At 50.1% G+C, this 17,446-nt stretch overlaps 1 protein-coding gene across 1 annotated transcript; it reads left to right on the top strand.

Moving 5' to 3' along the window:
- The first annotated feature begins 80 nt into the window (after window positions 1–80).
- RPN1 (ribophorin I) lies at window positions 81–7,804 on the top strand. Its single transcript, XM_063412073.1, has 10 exons — window positions 81–332; window positions 1,160–1,224; window positions 2,403–2,709; window positions 2,977–3,186; window positions 4,136–4,328; window positions 4,653–4,752; window positions 5,018–5,156; window positions 5,321–5,440; window positions 5,900–6,145; window positions 7,207–7,804. Exons 1-10 carry the CDS (start codon window positions 105–107, stop codon window positions 7,387–7,389), a joined length of 1,791 nt encoding a protein of 596 aa, XP_063268143.1. The 5' UTR covers window positions 81–104; the 3' UTR covers window positions 7,390–7,804.
- The last annotated feature ends 9,642 nt before the right edge of the window (window positions 7,805–17,446 follow it).

Below are 17,446 nucleotides of genomic sequence, written 5' to 3'. Positions count from 1 at the left end.
CGCCATCGCGAGCCTCCTCCCCTTAGCGGGCGCCACCATCTTATGCCGTGCCCGTACAGCGCGGGCGCCGCCATCTTCTGCCCTCCCCGTGCGGTGTGCCGGCCATGGAGGGACTGCTGTGCCGCCTGCTGATCTTCTGCCTGGCGGCCGCCGGGACCAACGCCGATCTAGTGCTGGACGAGGTGTGGCGCTCGCTGGACCTCAGCACGCACCTGGCCAAGATCTCGGCCGAGCTCAGCTTTGCCAACGCACCGGGCGGCGCAGCCGCCTCTGCCTTCCTGCTGGCGCTGGAGCCCGGGCTGGAGCCCCGCCTGGCCCACCTGGGTGTGCAGGTGAGCGAGGGGAGCAGGCACCGAGCGCCGCGCCCCGGGGTGCCGCGGGCGCTGCCTAGCCCTGCGCCCGAAGGGACACGTCGGCACTGCCGGGCCCTCAGCGCCTCTCCCGGATTCCGCAGCCGGCCGGGAATGAGGGGTGTGTGTCGCGGGTTAGGGCGGAGATGGGAGGCCTAGGAGGCGATGAGAGGGGCGATTCACGCCGTCACGGCTGGACGTGGGTCGCCACCAACACTGCCAGAGCAGGGCTGGCAGCCCCAGGTAGCGCCGGGACGGGGGACCCGGCCCTTACTCACAGGAGGGTTGGAGGAGCAGTAGGACAGTACTTCTGTCCTAGCCTCAGAAATATTTTCACTTCAGATAAACTCTGCATACAGTAGAGAGTTACATACAGTGCTCTATAGTATATCTCTTCTATACAGAGTTCTGTAGTGTATCTCAACTGGTCAGGCCATATTCTCCGTGGCCTGCTCACTCCCCAGTCACAAGGGAAATCACAAAAGCATTTGGTCAATATTCTTATTTGTGCAAGTTACGATGACTCTGCTGGCTTGGGAACCAGGCTGAGGGAACATGGGAACATGAGAGTTACCACAAACCTCCAGTATGTGTTCTTGCACACTGACTATACTGCAATTTGTATTCGTGAACATTATGAAAGGGCCTTTAATTTTTTTTTTTTTTTCTACATTGGTTATATATAAGCTTGTACTTTCTGGGAGACATCCCCCCTAAAAACTCCTTACAAGGACTATACAGACTTTGCCCTGGATGTCTTAAGTCTTTTAAATAGCAACACACTGATCCTGTATGTTGTTTGGGAACAGGTGAAAGGTGAGGAAGAAGAGGATAACACCTTGGAAGTAAAAGAGACTAAAGTTAAGGGCAAAAGGTGAGTATCACCCTCTAAGGTCAACAGGTAAAGCTGTGCATGGGGGGTTGTCCTCACAATGAAGCAGAGATACTACCCTAGTTTCACATACCTAGAGATCATGAGTATTTTCTTTCTCAGCTGTGCTCAGTCTCTTGTACTCAGTGCCTTGGCCCCCTGGGACACCAGGTGAGAGAAGCATTTGGTTATGCTCGTACCCATTACTCCATTTTGAACTCTCAGATGGTTGGCAGTTGTGACTACAGAGGGTTTAGTGCCCTGTGGCTATGTGTTGAGCACCACAGAGCACTGGGTATTGTGGCCCAGTACAGGCTCTTCCTGCTGCTGGGAGAGAGGATGCTACTGTTTGCATCAGGTTCTGTACTGCCAAGCTTGGAATATTATGTAGGTGCTGCAGGCAGGTGTTTCTGAGCCACAAGAGCTGAGAGGTAAGCAGTGCCTGTAAAGTGGCTCAAAAGCACAATGCAGCTGGGTTTCAAGAGTACAGTAGCTGTGGAGTTAAGTTGCCAAGGTAGACCTTGGGTTCTGACATGCCTGGATGTGGATGTCTCATGTGATCCTGCCCTTGGGCCACCAGGTATGACGTGAAGTTTATTTGCTTCTGGCATCACTTCAGTCTGTCTAGTGAATCCTTACAGATTTGATGGAGTCTCAATCCATTCTGTAGAATCTCAGTCCAAAACCTTGCTCCCATTCTGGCCATTCCTTAATTTCAGATCCTGTGGGCAAAAATCTGAGAGTGAACAGACTTTGTGGGAACAGGTGCTTAAGATGTGTGTCATTTGTCTTCTGGACTTGTGCCTGTGCTTCCTGTGATGAAGATCATTCCTGTCATCTGGAGAAGACTGGAAAATACTCTTGCTGAAGCTTTGTAAATGCAGGATTAGGGAAGGGTCACCATTCCTCTTTCAAAAAGGGAACTAGGTGGTTTTTTGTGAAGCAAAGACTGTAACTGTGCCTGGACACAGTTCAGCCTGTGCTGCTTCCCCAGCACAGCAATGACACCTGCTGGGACAAGACATCTCTATGTCTTGGAGGAGCAAGTAAAATACCTGCCCAAATCATACATTACACAAGTGATACATGGTCACCTGTCCACAGGGGATGTTGCAGTGAGTGAATTTGAACGCTCTCTCAAGGGAGATCCCACATGACTTACCTGTTTTTCTCCCTTCCAGTGGGAAGTTCTTCTCAGTGAAGCTGCCATCTCCTTTGGCCCCCGGAGCCAAGGTCCGTGTCTCTGTTGAAATGGTTTTCACACACGTCTTGCAGCCTTATCCTACTCACATCACCCAAAGTGAGAAGCAGTTTGTGGTCTTTGAAGGAAATCATTATTTTTACTCACCATATGTCACCAAGACCCAAACAACCCGTGTCAAACTGGCCTCCAGGAATGTGGAGAGTTACACCAAGCTGGGCAACCCTTCCCGCACTGAGGACATGATAGAATATGGCCCCTTCAAGGACATCCCTCCATACAGCCAGGTAAATTTCTGTGCAAGGGGATTGTGGCTCTGCAGAGAGCATCTTCCAGATATGGAACATGTGTCGCAGAGGCTGGAGAGTGGGAAGCAGAGGCTTTCACATAGAAATCACAGGTCAGCCATGACCTGTGTACAGGTCATGTGTACAGGCCAAGAACATGTGCATCTGCCAAGGAGGGTTCTCTGTGACACATGGAGTGGATCATTGTGAGGGGAGCTTGCTCCTTACTTTTACTTACTGACAGTTTGTCTTTTTTTCCCTCATTAGGACACTCTGAAGGTGCACTATGAAAATAACAGTCCATTTCTAACCATCACCAGCATGACACGAGTCATTGAGGTGTCTCACTGGGGTAACATTGCGGTTGAAGAGACAGTTGATTTAAAGCACACAGGAGCAGTGCTGAAAGGGCCTTTCTCCAGATATGACTACCAGAGACAGCCAGACAGTGGGATTTCTTCTGTCAAGTCTTTTAAGGTTGACATTTTGCACTTGTATTTTTTGTAGTTATGGCTTCGCTCTTTCTTAGATCCCCAGAGGAAAAAAAATGCAGTTGTTCTTTGCCTGTTGTTTGGTAACCATGCCCCAGTAATCAAAGAATATTAAAACTGGTCTATTTTAAGAGAAAGCTTATGCTGGATAGGAATAGCTTTTGGAAGCAGCATTAGGAAGTTACACCCCTTATTGCATTTGCTGGTCTAACACACTTCACACACCAGGGCACGAAGTGTTTCTCCACACTCCTACCCCTCCAGTCTTAGAGATCCTCTGAGTCCCTCCCTTACCATTGTATTGAGATCCCTGCTTCGGGTTTTCCACTGTGCAAGGACCATTCATTGTGTCCCCACCTCCTTATTTTCAGAGTCGCCTCTCATATCCTCCTCATGTTGAACAGTATTAGTTGGAAACTCACCCATCCATTCCTTGTTCACAAAGTGCTCAACAGGAACTAAAGCTGTGGGTGTGCTAGACAGATGTAAAAAGTATTACATGTTCTCATCTGAACCAAAACCTTTCTCACTGCTTGTAGTCTCCAGGATTGGTTGTTGTAATTCTCTAGGGTGGTGCAGCGAAACAGAAATCTCATTTTGCTGAGTGTAAAGCCAGCAAGCCCAGTCAGCTAGGGCAGCAGATTGGAATGAAAAGGAAGTTGTCCTGGTGGGCATGATGAGATCCCTTGCTGTCTGGGTAGTTAGAAACTCAGCTGGAGAAAGCACATTCATTTGGAGGCCGAGTGATTTTATTGTTGGGAGCCACTTGTGGGATTGTTTATAATAGCACAATTTTACCACTCAGTGCAACTGAATTTTGTCATGTCTCATGTGGGAGCACAGTTTCTCAATACTTACCTGCCTTTATGGGTTTTGCCAGTTTCACTGGAAGTAGCTCCCCTCTGATGCACCCACTGCTGCTTCTTTCCTTACAGACCATTCTCCCAGCTGCTGCGCAGGACGTGTATTACAGAGATGAAATTGGGAACATCTCCACCAGCCACCTTCTTGTCCTGGATGATTCTGTGGAGATGGAGATCCGTCCCCGATTCCCGCTTTTTGGGGGCTGGAAAACCCATTACATCATTGGCTATAACCTGCCAAGCTACGAATACCTCTACAGTCTTGGTGGGTGGCTGAGGGGAAGGGAATAAAAACGTCCTCCTATGTGTTTAAAGGTAGTTGCTGTACAAAAAAGAATTGAAAGCTGTGGTACATAGGGTCTTAGCAACAACAGTTGCCAGCTATTTTTTCTAGAATATGCAAATCCACCTTTTTTGTACTTCCTTCAGGTTTTTGTAGACATCTGTTTAAAATACATCTAAGTGAGCTGGTGTCCCCCTGCTGCACAATTATCCATGCAAATTCTGCTCCTGCCCTGGTTGGGAGCTGAGCTTCAAGGCTGTCCTTTGTTCTCTGAGGAACTGTAACCACTCTGCTTTGCACTCTTAGGTGATCAGTATGCCTTGAAGATGAGGTTTGTTGACCACGTGTTTGATGAGCAAGTTACAGACTCTCTGACTGTCAAGATTGTCTTGCCAGAAGGAGCCAAGTAAGTATGATTCTGCCTGGCTTGTTACTGCAGACAGTGCTGTGTTGGTGGCAATTCTCCAGTCTGCTCTAATGGCCTGGGGACAGTGAATCAAAACCATGACTCTGCATATGAAGGAGATCTTGGAACACAGCTTTGCTTCCTTGTAGAGCATTGTTTAAACTGCATCATTTACCTTGTGCTAGAGGCTACAGTTGCCCAAGACAACTGGGCTGTGTCATCTCAAACACCATAGTCATATGGGACTGTCTGGTTTTATCTACAGGAATATCCATGTGGACAGCCCCTATGAAATCAGTCGTGCCTTGGATGAGCTTCACTACACATATCTGGACACTTTTGGACGTCCTGTTATTGTGGCGCACAAGAGCAACCTGGTGGAGCAGCACATCCAAGACATCGTGGTGAGTGTTGCCTCTAAGGAGTTGTGCCTCTGAATTCAGTAGCTTGGTCAAAACACTTGAGAAATAAACACTTGTTGGACTGCTTGGGTGGTTCTGCTGCTGCCTGAGGAGTTAACCCTGCAGTAGCATGGGATACTGCTCAGTGTTTGGAATTTCTCTTGTAGGTTCATTACACCTTCAACAAAATCCTAATGCTGCAAGAGCCTCTCTTGGTGGTTGGAGCCTTTTACATCTTGTTCTTCACTGTGATCATCTATGTCAGGCTGGACTTTTCCATCACCAAGGTCTGAATGATGAAGAACCCTGTGGGAATATAAGCAGATTTCTCAGCTGTTGAATGGCAATTTTTCATATCAGTAATTCTTGCTGAATGTTTCTGCCATTCCAATGTTTTACTGGTTATTTAAAGGCCTGTTTTTATTGCGTCTGAGCACTGGTACTCTTGTAGGCCTGATCTGGTATTACAAAGCTAGCTAGAGTTTTGCTTGCTGCATAAAAAGGAATCCCCCTGAGAAGAAGGGATGTCTGCCTTTCTCCATCTGCACTGTTTTCACTGTTAAACTCTATGTTGGGCTGAGTGCTGAAAGGTGCTTCCCCTAATCAGCACCATTCACCTAATTACTGTCATTTAACTTAATTGCAAAGGGAACAGTTTCTGTAACAGTCCTGTGGCAGATTGCAGGCATGGCTTGATGCAGGTCAAAGATACAACTGCTTTGATCTTCCCTCCTGCCCTCTTGCAGGATCCAGCTGCTGAAGCTAGGATGAAGGTTGCCTGCATCACAGAGCAGGTGCTTACTCTGGTGAACAAGAGACTTGGGCTGTACCGTCACTTTGATGAAGCAGTGAATAAATACAAGCAGTCACGGGACATCTCCACCCTGAACGGTGGCAAGAAGTCTTTGGAGTTGGAGCACAAGGCCCTGACGAATGAAATAGCCTCTCTGCAGTCTAAACTGAAGACAGAAGGCTCTGACTTATGTGATAAAGTAAGAAATACAAATTTATTTTATAAGCTCTCCTGTTCTTGGCTCTGTCAAGTATAAATGAGTTTTAATTGGGGGTTTAATTTTTGTAGCCAGTCTAGGTTGGGTTTTTTCCTCTGAAAATGGCTTGATCTCTGCAAGGGCGTGTGAATAGTGTTACTTTTGCAATAATCTCAGTTGTGCAGGCCTGTAAGTGTTGCTGATAAACAGCTGCTTGTGCTGTTTCTTAAACAGCCCTTGAACCAGCTGCATTTGTACAGATCAGTGCTTTTGTAACACAATCCTGATGCTTCTCATTGAGCTTATGGTAGTGACACTTAAGCAAAAATGGAAACTATCGACATTGTGACAGTTCTAACTCTACTACTTACACCAGTAGTAAGTAGTACTTACCAGTCAACCCAAAATCTTCTTCCTCATCTCTTGTTTTCTTGCACATTCGCATTTGGTGCTGACAGAATTTTGGTAACAGGATGCTCCTCCAGGGGTTTTTTGCGCTATCATGTTGCCATGATATCATGCCATGGCACAATGAACACACACCCACTATCCTTCCCTTCAATATATTTTAACACTTAACCCCAAATGAGGGACACTTTAGTCTCTAAGGCCCATTTAGCCAACAGCCACCTTGGTTAATCTGTTATTTAACTCAAAGAGTAGCTCTCTGTCATTGCAGACCTACCACTCACACACCATGAACATTAACTGTAGGGACACAGTTAATGTTCATGAACATTAACTGTAAGGACGCAGCTTCCAGCTGTCAGAGCTGTGATTTAGCTTGAAGCCTTTGAAATCCATCATCAAATACTCTTTTAACAGTCTCTTGCCCTGGGTCCTTGGAGCCCCTTTTATCTGCACTCCTTAGTTACCCATTCATAGAATATTCCTCATAATGTGGCGGCTCAGGAGGCAACATTCAGGAATGAGAGATGTTTCTGCTTAGCACTGGCTTCATCTTTTGCTATCATCTGCCATCTCTTCTATGCCAGCTTCACTGTAGGGATTTTGTTGTTTTGTTTTGTCTCCTCTAATACTCCCTTGGTTTGTCACCCTGTCAGGTAAGTGAGATTCAGAAGCTGGATGGACAAGTAAAGGAACTGGTCCTGAAGTCGTCGGTAGAGGCAGAGCGGCTGGTGGCAGGCAAGCTCAAGAAGGACACGTACATTGAGAACGAGAAGATGCATTCCAACAAGCGCCAGGACCTGGTCTCCAAAATTGACAACATACTTGATGCGCTGTAACTCTGCTTTAGCAACTGCACAGAGGGGAGAGGTATGAAGGGAGATGTGTGAAGGGAGGTGAGTGTGATACACTTTGAGCCAAAACTCACTCCCAGAAAAGTTAGGGAAAAGTTGATGTGGAATGTCTGAAAGTACATTTTGGTTTTAGATTTTTCTATAGAGCCTGTCTGCTCAGCAGCACATGCTGTGCAAGGGACAATGACTTCGTGTTTGGCTGGGTAATGGGATTTCTTTACCAGAGGTGAGACTCAGCCAAGTTATGAAACAGTCTCCTGCTTTTGGTTTGCCCTGTATAGATGTGCTTTGAGTAAATGCACACAAGGAGCCAGTCTGAGCAGAGACAAACTCATGGCAAAGCTGAAGGTCTCAGCTCCCTGAAGAATAAAAGAGATCTTTGTTCTACTCTGAAATAAAACTGCCTTGCGTATACATGTTGTGCTGGGCTGGGGGGAGGTGAAAGGGCTGGGTGGCCCCATCCTGCCCATGGCCAGGCAGTGCAGTTCTCTATGGAACAGCATTCAGCCCTGACCACTCTTGCGTCCTGTCAGTTGTGTGCCTTGAGGTCAGAGCTCTGCCACCTCACAAAGCCCTGACCCAGACCAGGGAGAAGGCCAAGCCCTTATTCCCCAAAACTGTGCATGCACCTACACCCTCACAGAGAAAAACAACAGAACCCCTCCTGCCATCCTCATACTGTGCTGCATGTGACAAAAGTCCGTGCATCCCTTGTGCTGTCCATGTAAGTCCTTACTCACACTTAGATACCTTGAGGAGTGTACGCAATCCCCTGCTGGTATCAGTCCCCTAAGACTTTTTTGTGCATCTTTGCCTCAGTTCACTGTTGAATACCTCAGACATGGCTGCAGAGACAGCAATATGGTTTTCCCCTACTGCCTTTGCCTGGCATAGTTGTTTGGATCAAAGTGGTTAGAGATCCTCATATAGAAAAAAAACGAAGGGCAGAAGGGGCTATGTGTCCCTCTCTTTTGCCTTGAACTACAACTGGTGGCAGCTGCCCATGGCTGGGTGCCTGTGCAGGGCAGGGGTGGTAAGTGGTATGTAGCCCTCTCCGCTGGGCACCTGCAGTTTCCTGTGGGAAGCAGATTCAGCAGAGAGTCTGGAGGTTGCCTGCAGACCAGGCAAAGCCCATGATTTCCCCACAGAGTGGTGGCTCACAAGGAGATTACTGCCAAATGTGGCTGTGCTGGGGAGTGAAGGTTTGTCACAGTGCCTCACACTGGCACCATGTGAGGCTTGAGGCAAACATAGCCCTTGTGGCTTAGTGCTGCCTGCAAGTCCTGTGCTTGTATATGCACAAGCAGCAGGACACTTCCCAGCCCTTTGCCAGACTACCTGCACTGCTGTCCCTCTGTCGTGGACTTACATACCTCAGGTCTGTCTCAGACGTACTTGTCTCTGCTCCTTACTAGCCCCTTTTAGCTGAGATAAAAGTAGTCTTTATCCTCTCCTGGGATTTTCTCCTTGTACAGAGGATGCAGTGAGTTGGAAAGCCCTCTGCCCAAGACCACACTGTTGCCATGAGGTTTTTTCCTGTGTGTCAAGTGCTCACATTGAAAGAGAATGTGCAGCTTCTCTCCCGCCTGTTAATGTAAACACTGGCCGTGTTTTGCTAACTGTCTCTCCTTGTTTACATATTTCTAGTTGGGAGGAGAAAAGGTGATGGACGGTTAGTTTGACCAGTGTTGATTAGGAGGTGGGGAGTTCATCCTCCAATGGATGAACATTATAGGAGTGTATATAAGTGACATTGTAAATAAACTTCGGGAGTTCCTGCTTCCTGCCCCTGACCTGCTCGCAACCCAGAAATGTCTATGGAGTCCCTCATTTATCGTCAGGCTTAGCGGTGGCACCACACAGCTTCCAAAGTGGTTTGTTAGGAATATTTTGCAGCAGGCCTGAGCCCAGCACCCACCACCACATTGTCACCAGGTGCCAGCTCTGTCCTATGCCCACAAACCTCACCTGGCAGCAGAGTGAGCAAGCCTAAATCCCTGCCCATCTGCTCCCTGTCCAGCTGCTATGGGGAGCCCTGAGACAGTGAGTCCTGCCTGACCAGGTGCAAATAGCTAAAATCAAATAAATTATCATTAATTCATCAAGCCAGAACACACACCATACTCAGGGAGTACCAGGTGCATCCAAAGCCAGACAAGGGCTGCCTGTTGTACCCAGCCAAAGCAGGCAGGTCCAGAGGATAAGAGGAGGGATAAAACTGGTGATCCCAAAGATACCCCTAACTTTCTATTCCCCGAGCAGAGGAAAAGCAGTGTCACCCTTCCCTCCCAGATAGCATTTCTGCCTGGCTGGACCCACAGCTCAGACCCCCAAGGGTACAATGGAGCTTGTGGTGTCTGTTACTAATCCCTGTGGGGTTGATAGTGCCTGTGTCTTTCTATCCCAAGGGGATCTGATCAATCAGCATACACCTCAGCCCACACAGCTACTGGGCAGGTTGAGATAATGTTTGTTAATGGAAACCATATCTGCAAAGATAGCAGCTATAAATAGGATGAATGCAGGCAGCCTCAGCTAGAAAGGCTTCTGGTCCCGACCAAGGAGAGCTGCCCCAGTTCCTGAGGCCGAGAATAAAACAGCCAGTGCTGAAGTGATGCCTTACTCCTCTCCACACAGCTCCTTTCTGCTGCCCTCTGTGGGGGGACATGCCTCCCACACTGTGCTCCCTGGGCCCCTTCTGCCCCAGTGCTGCTCCTGCAGCAGCACATACATCAGGGAACCTTTTAACAAATACACAGCAGCAGAGTGACCTAGAAACCTGAGCCGTTTCTGGATTCTTGCAGATTTACTGCTGTGAATAAATGAGAAAAAATGGAAAAAACCACAACACCTACCGGGAGCTTAGGATCTGCAGGAGCCAGGGGAGGGGCAGAGCAGCAACACCTGATGGCAGCAAATCAGTTTAGGGCTGTAGCTGTTTGTCTCTGCCAAATTTAAAGGGAGCAGCTTCAAGTCCATGGGATTGGGAAAGGGATAAATGTCATTGGGTCAGGAAGGTGGTCACCTGTTCATCTGCTGTCTTCCCCATCAGCCCTGAGGGCTCTAGGGAATCTGGCTTTAAAATCTCTCTCCCATGGTTGGGTTTTATAAACTAAATACATCCAAGGAGGTTTCCAATTGATCTCCCCGCTCAGACTCCTTGACGTGCCCAGGTAATGCTCCTTGCCAGATGTGTGACGCAAGGTGCCCACTGAGGACAAGAAGGAGCTACTGCAGAGCAGCCCAAATGGAGCTGTCAGGGAGCTCATCCATGTGGCTCAGGTGGGACTTGAGTTATTTCTTCAGCCACTGTCACCATACTGGCTTCTGCCACCAGGGCCACTCCACCAGGTCCCTGGCCAGGGCTGGCCTTGCCAGCACCATTTTTGGCTGTCTTTGGGATCTCCCTGAACTCCAGCTGCTGCTTTGCAATGATATCCCTTACTTCTTCCAGGCTTGGCAGGTCATCAGCTGTGAGGAACTGGAGCCAGCAGGTTCCCAAAGCATCACAGCCAACATTGGGTAGGGATATAGGCACTGCCACCAGGGAATCCAGGCACGAGGGCTCCTCTTGCGTTCAGCCACACTTGTGGCCATCTAACCTGAGACCTGTGGGCAAGGGAATCCCAGGCTGATGGAGGGGACCATCTCCCTTTTCCTGCTGCCTTCAAAAATAGCCTAACCTTCAAGAGAGAGGTGGGAGCTGCTGAAGGACTGTCTCTGCTTCTCTTCACAGAAGCTTTTCTGAGCTAGAAAGTTCACTTGTGATCTTGCTCAGAGAAAATAGCCTGGGGAGGTTGTTAGGAATTGGGAGGCATCTGCCAGGGGAATTGCAGAACAGCAGTAGGAAAAGAAAAGCTCATATATAGAAGCACTTGAGACCCTCCAGCAGATTAACATCTCACATGTAATTAAATCTGAGCCCTTCTGGGAGTTTGTGTTTAGTTTTATTCCTGTGCAGAGTTTGGAACCAAAAGATTAAAAGGGCTGAAATTTGCCTCCACAGCAAAAGGAACACGATGCAGAGAAGAAAAAAGTGTACGGAGCAGAGGGAAAAGGAAACCACACACATGCAAGATTTGCTGGTGAAAGTGAGCAGCCATGATTTCAGATCACAGCACAGCCACCTGCCTTGCACAGGCATCCCACTGCTCCCACCACCTTGCCACACCTCCCCTGCTCACCACGGTGATACCCACACCCACAGCTTCTCCTGGGGGTCCTGGGCAGCGAAATTAACAGCTTTTCTGTCTTTGACTTCTAGTTTACAGTCATCCAAGGGAAAATCTAGAACTGAAGACCAGCCCAGGAGTTCCAACTCATCCTCCAGCGGATGCTTGAACTCAAGGGCTGGAAAGAAACTTGGGGTTTTATATAAGTGCATTGTAACTCCCACCCACAGCCTCTTGCCCTAGCCAGCCCTGCATCCATCTTCTGTGAGTGGGGATAGCTCAGTACTATTTCCATACAATTGACCCTTTCTCCCCTCCCCATGCTGACACTTCCCCTCTGCTCTGCAGGGACCAACCACCTTTTTATGTATTTTTCATCCAGTGAAGGAAAATCACTGGGCTTACCTTGGAGCAAATCCTGCATGTCTGTGGTTGGTTCTGGAGCTGCCATGTCTGTGTACACCTTGGAGGAGCACATACAAAAGCATGCCTGGTTTAGCAACATCTCTTCCAGTCGACCTCACCCTGCCACTTCAGCAGGAAGCAGAGCTTGAGCACATGCCAAGCATCATGTAAGCAGTCATGCTTTAATGCTGCCTGCTGTATTACAGTCTCAGGGAGCACACCCTCATCACACCTGTGCACATTCTGCACCAGCACAGGGAGTTTTGGCAAGTTCTCAGGGTCAAGAGCATCCATGGTCTGTTCCCTTTATCTGTCCATGGACCATTCCTCCAGTGGGGCCCACAACTTTGGGTACCCCATCCCCATGGCAGACTTGGTAAACATTCCCTGCCAGGCTCCACAGATGGAAAGACGGACTTCCCACCTGCTGTTTCCCTCCCTTCATCCCTAGTAATGCTGTCTATTTCCCAGTCTACCCAGTCTGTCAGCTGCTCAGCACCATCTGGTGGCTTTGGACCAGAGACCCAGAGACTAGTTTGGCCAGTTTGAGCTGCCTCTGGCTAAAGGGTAAGGTATATCTCATACCCTCTTTCCCAGCACCTCACCAGTGCAAGGTGGGCTGTGTCCTAGAGGGGGACCATGTCCTGCCAGCAGCAGCATTGGGATGAGGACCATTTCCCAGTGGGTGACAGTGCCAAGAGGGATGGGAGAAGATCTCCAATGGTGCTGGTGGGGCCTGTGAGGTCCAGGGTACTGCAATGGCACCTTACTGCCTCCACTGCCACTAGAGGCCAACAGTGCCAGGGGATGACACTGCCATGCTGAATACCCCCACCTGCCCTGTCCCCAGCCACTGCTGGCCACACCGCTTGGGGGACCCATTGCCACACTGGCACATGGGTCAGCTCTGGCCTAGGATGGTGGCGAGCATCATTCTTTCTTTCTTTTTTTTCTTTTTTTTTTTTTTTTCTTTTTTTTGGGGGGGGCTTAAATTTATTATTTTTTCTTTCCCCCCTTCTTGCTCCTCCTCGTCCAATTTGTCTTCAAAGCTGACATGAGAGAAAACCCCAAATGACAGCGCCTGCCCGGCACAGTTTTACCACAGTATCCTGAAAAATGCATCTGGTGAGCTGATAATGCAGGGGGGCTCCGGGCGGGAGCCCCTGCCGGAAGCAGAGGACTGGTGGCGGTTGAAGGGTCGATGCTTCAGCATGGGCAGCAAACAGGAAATGTCCTCGGGGACTCCTCCAAGGTCTTGAGGCACAGCCAAGGCAGGCCACCCCACTGGGACCATGGTGGGCTCACTGGGACCCCATCCTCCCTGTCCAGCCCCTCTGCCATCTTTTGCAGGGGCTCCAACTTGCACTGTTGAGCTTCCTCCACTTCCCAAGGACAGCAACCATGCATGCTGAAGTTGGAGGATCATCACAAGGGTCAGTGTGGGCCTTGCCTGCCATGGCAGACCCAGCTTTGATAGCTCTGGTGTCAGGGGATGTGCTCCATTTGTGTCACTTGTGTGGCTCTCTGTAGTGCCCAGCCTGAAGCCTCTGCTGTGCCAGGGGCTCCAAAGAAGATGGGGAGCATTCTTCTCCCATGGGAACATGAGGGCTGAGCATGGCAAGGGCTCACGAGGCACAGCTGTGAGGTGCAGAGCATCACTTGGCCAGCAGTGCAGAGGATCACTTGGACAGCACAGGCTGGAGAAAGCCAACCCCGGGAAAGAGTGACCTGGGAGTATCCCACATCTCTTGAGCTCTGCATGTCATGGGATGCTCAAAAGAGAGGAGCTGCCCCCAGCACCTCAGAGAGCATAGAGGTAGATAGCAAAGAAGCTGTGAGCTCACAGCTAAAGCAGAAGCCAGACTGCACATTGTGTTGGGTCCCTCCCCACCAAGGGGAGATGTTGGCTCAGGCATGCAGGCTCTGCTGGCTGCCTCCATGTCACTGTGCCTCTGACCATCATACCCTGCCACATCCAGCTGCTGGAGACACAACATAAGTGGTCTCCTCCCATCCTTCAGAGTTCCTGACTCTACAAGGCTACTGGGTGGCTGTGCAAGGAAGGCTCTGCCTGGAGCTTGCCATTAGGACAACATTTTATTCTCAGCCAGGTACACAAGCAAAAAGACCATGGGTACTTCTTGCCCTCTGACTCTTGAACTGGTCCTGAATGGAGTGGTTCAGGGCTTGCTGGGCTTGGACCAAAGTCCAGAGATGCTGGTTTACCAAATGCCCTCCCATGGTGACATTTTCATGCTCGTCGCTCACAGAGCAGCATCACAGTGGCAATGGTTCTGAACAGGGATGCGGGAAGGTGATGGTGATGCTTGGCACCTCTTTGGTAAACCTGCTGTGCAAAGAGAAAAAGGGATTGGTGAAGGAAATGACAGTGAGGAGCTCAAGGCCAGCCCCCAGGGCTGCTACCACTAAAAGGCGGGGTGGTGTCCTCAGCCAAATACAGCTGCTCAGGGTCCCAGGCAGCCAAAACCACACTTCTCTGCTGCTCAATGTACACACCAACACGCTTCTTGTGTGGTGTGTCGTGTGCCTCTTTGGCACCCAGGGAGATTATACAATCTCAAGGCATTCAGAGAGGGATGATGAAGAGGATTTAGAGAAGATGGTGGTGAAAGAGCACATCCACATGATGTGGGTTAGCAGGGACAAGGTGTGAGCTGAGGAATGGAGGATCAAGTGAGCACCAGCTCTGGACAGGTGAATTACTGAGGTGCTAAGGCTAAAAAGAAATAATACAACCAGAGCATCAGAGCAAGCATCCTAGCTGAGTGTCCTTGATTGATTGGTCCTTTATTTCAGGAGGTGCTGTTTGGGATACATACCACCTGGCTTGTTTGAAAAGGAGCTCGTTGTACAAAACTACAGGGGTTGAAGGATTCCTCATCATCCGGATAAATGAATGACACTCACTTCTGAATGAGGCTGCAGCTCTCCAGGAGGTGGGTGGATACAAAAACCTCCTAGCTTTATCCTAGCCAAGAGTCCAAGAGTACCCTGTGAACAGCACCACCTCTGTGAGTGATGGGAGTGGAGCATGGGCACCAGCCGCAGGAGCCAGGAACTCAGGAGGGGGAGCAGCCACAGGAGCCAGGAACACAGGAGGATGCCCATCCCAGGGGCAGCAAGCTGGGCTTGCAAGCTGCTTGCCCTCCCTTCTCACCCCATCCCTGCTGGTTCCTATGCCCGCAGTGCCCCCTGCCTTTGCTTGCATGGCCTGTGCAGGGTCCTAGGTCAGCTCTGCCCACAAGATTGGGTGTAACCTCCACCTTGGGACATTCCCAGAGAATTAGAACAGGCAGCAGCTTTTGCTACCTTTGGGACACCAGTTATTGTGCCACAGGGCACCTTCACATGACAGCTTTATGAACTAGCAACAATTCTATTGGAGGACAGTGCCGAAATTTGTTATCTTTACACTTTACTGATGACTTGCAAGTGGACTTCAATTTTCATCACTTATATTCAGCATCCCTGGATACCAAACACACGTAGTGATGGAACAAGGCAGTCCAGACAGGCATTGCACCCCTTGCATGTAGGAACATGATTTACCCTTGACTGGTCACGGAAGAAGATTTTGTCAGCCACCCGTGCTGTCTGTGCCCAGGACTGTCAGCTCTGACACTACCCACCTCAAGCCTCACAGCCAGGAGCAGGCATCACCTTTGCAATAGCTCGGCCGGCACAGGAACATGTGCTTCCAGCCGGCCCCTCCACCCACTCCCCGGCAGACATGCGAGGAAGGAAGAAGGAAAACCGACTAGAATGGGACTGAGATTGAAAATATCTCTCCCTGACTCTTCATCCAGTCCAGGGGAGACAAAAAGTCCTTGGTTCCCCTTCTCCTTCTTGCAGCAGAAAAGCAGGAGCTGGGGCTGCTCAGGGGATGCTGTACGTAGGAGCCCCCTTCTTGCTCTAAGATTCCAGCCTGGCAGCTCCCTGGGCGCGGGCACTCTCCAGCTCCGCGGGATGCAGGGCTGCCCCTGAAGAAGCTCCCTCGGCTCCCGGCCGCCACCAGGGGTCCCTGCAGGCCCTCGCTTGGCCTGCCGCGGGGACAAAGGGACAACCTGGTTCCTCTGCCTCGGCCCACCCTGGGCTGGCGTTTCGAGGGGTTTTGCTGGCTCAGCCGGGCCAGCACGGAGCTGAACCCCAGACTCGGCATGCAGAAAGGGATGCAGGGCAGAAATACGAAGGATGAGGGCAGGAGATAGGGCAAAGCTGTGAACAGGGTGTGCATAGCCCCACTGGACCCCAGCTCCTCTAACTACTTATTTAAGCCTTGCTAAGGAGATGTCTTTTCTCTGATTTATCCCAGTGAGACTTTTGTTTGGCGTGACGCCATGGACAGGTATTAAGGAGCTTGGATACTTTTTTGGGAGACACGTTCAAAGTGCCCAGGGCACAGATGGGAATCAGGAGGGAAGGTGAGGCACTGGAGGCTGGGTAAGGACATGGATTGCCTCATTCAGGTGAGAAAGAGCATGTCATCAGCAAGGAGGGCAGAGAGAAACCAGTGCACCAAAGGCGATGGACCAAAGGAGGCCTCAGGGAGGCTCTTGTACCTGCATGGATGGAAGCTGTGAGGTTCTGAAGAAGTTGTGGTGAATCCGAGGACCAGGCAGTGGGAGAGATACTGGACAACCAGTCTTTCTCTGGCAAGGTGGGCAAGGCCAGATCAGCTGATACTAGTGATGAGGGGAGCTTTGCTCTTTACACAGCCACAGAAAAGCACCTTCTTGCATCAAAGAGTGCTCCGATCACAGTCAAAGGTTTGCTGATAGGCAGCAGACCAAACCTGGCCTGGACAGGTACCCACAAGAGATGTAGATCAAGGTCTCAGGCAGTGAAAAGTGCTGATGTGCATGTTCAGGTGGGTATAGAGGGGCAGGTCCCCCTCCTGCAGGGGTGTGAGGATTTGGAGGACAGGGCTGACAAGGGTGATAGACACACTTCAAGTAAACCCTTTGTCCCTTCCTCTCTTCTCAAAGGCTGTAGGGAGGGATGAGATCTGCAGATGCAGCAATGCTGAGAAAAGCAGCATCTACCCCCTTCCCTTCCTCTTCCCCCTCAGTGTGCTTCAGTATCTGTTTGAATGCTGTCTGCCTCAGTTTCCTCCCCTCTGACTATCTGACATTAATCTCCCCTGCACTGCTGTCCTGGTCACGTTCATTTTTATCACAGTTCCGTTAATGCCTGGCTGAGCTTTCCGGGTGCCGGCGGGGCCCTACATGTGGTCCTCATGGTGGTGCTGCCAAGCTCCTGCAGTCCCACTGCCACCAGTCACCCCTGTGGGACTGCCCCCACCCTCACCAGTCAGAGCTGCTCACCACATCAGGATACAGAGCAGTACACCAATTCCGGACGGGCTTATTTCAGTGCTCTGGTCAACCGCAAGTGCAGTGGGTTTCACAAACACGGCATGTCAGTCATGCAGCCTAACGGATGCT

The sequence above is a fragment of the Prinia subflava genome, chromosome 14 (genome assembly GCF_021018805.1).
Source record: "Prinia subflava isolate CZ2003 ecotype Zambia chromosome 14, Cam_Psub_1.2, whole genome shotgun sequence".
Lineage (NCBI taxonomy): Eukaryota > Metazoa > Chordata > Aves > Passeriformes > Cisticolidae > Prinia > Prinia subflava.
Note: the sequence above shows the minus strand (reverse complement) of the source record. Positions and strands in the feature narration are given on the sequence as shown.

Coding starts and splice junctions, on each gene's coding strand:
- RPN1 (XM_063412073.1), top strand. CDS start 105: ATGGAGGGACTGCTGTGCCGCCTGCTGATCTTCTGCCTGGCGGCCGCC. Junction 2,710..2,976: donor ACATCCCTCCATACAGCCAG/GTAAATTTCTGT, acceptor TTCCCTCATTAG/GACACTCTGAAGGTGCACTA. Junction 5,157..5,320: donor AGCACATCCAAGACATCGTG/GTGAGTGTTGCC, acceptor TTTCTCTTGTAG/GTTCATTACACCTTCAACAA.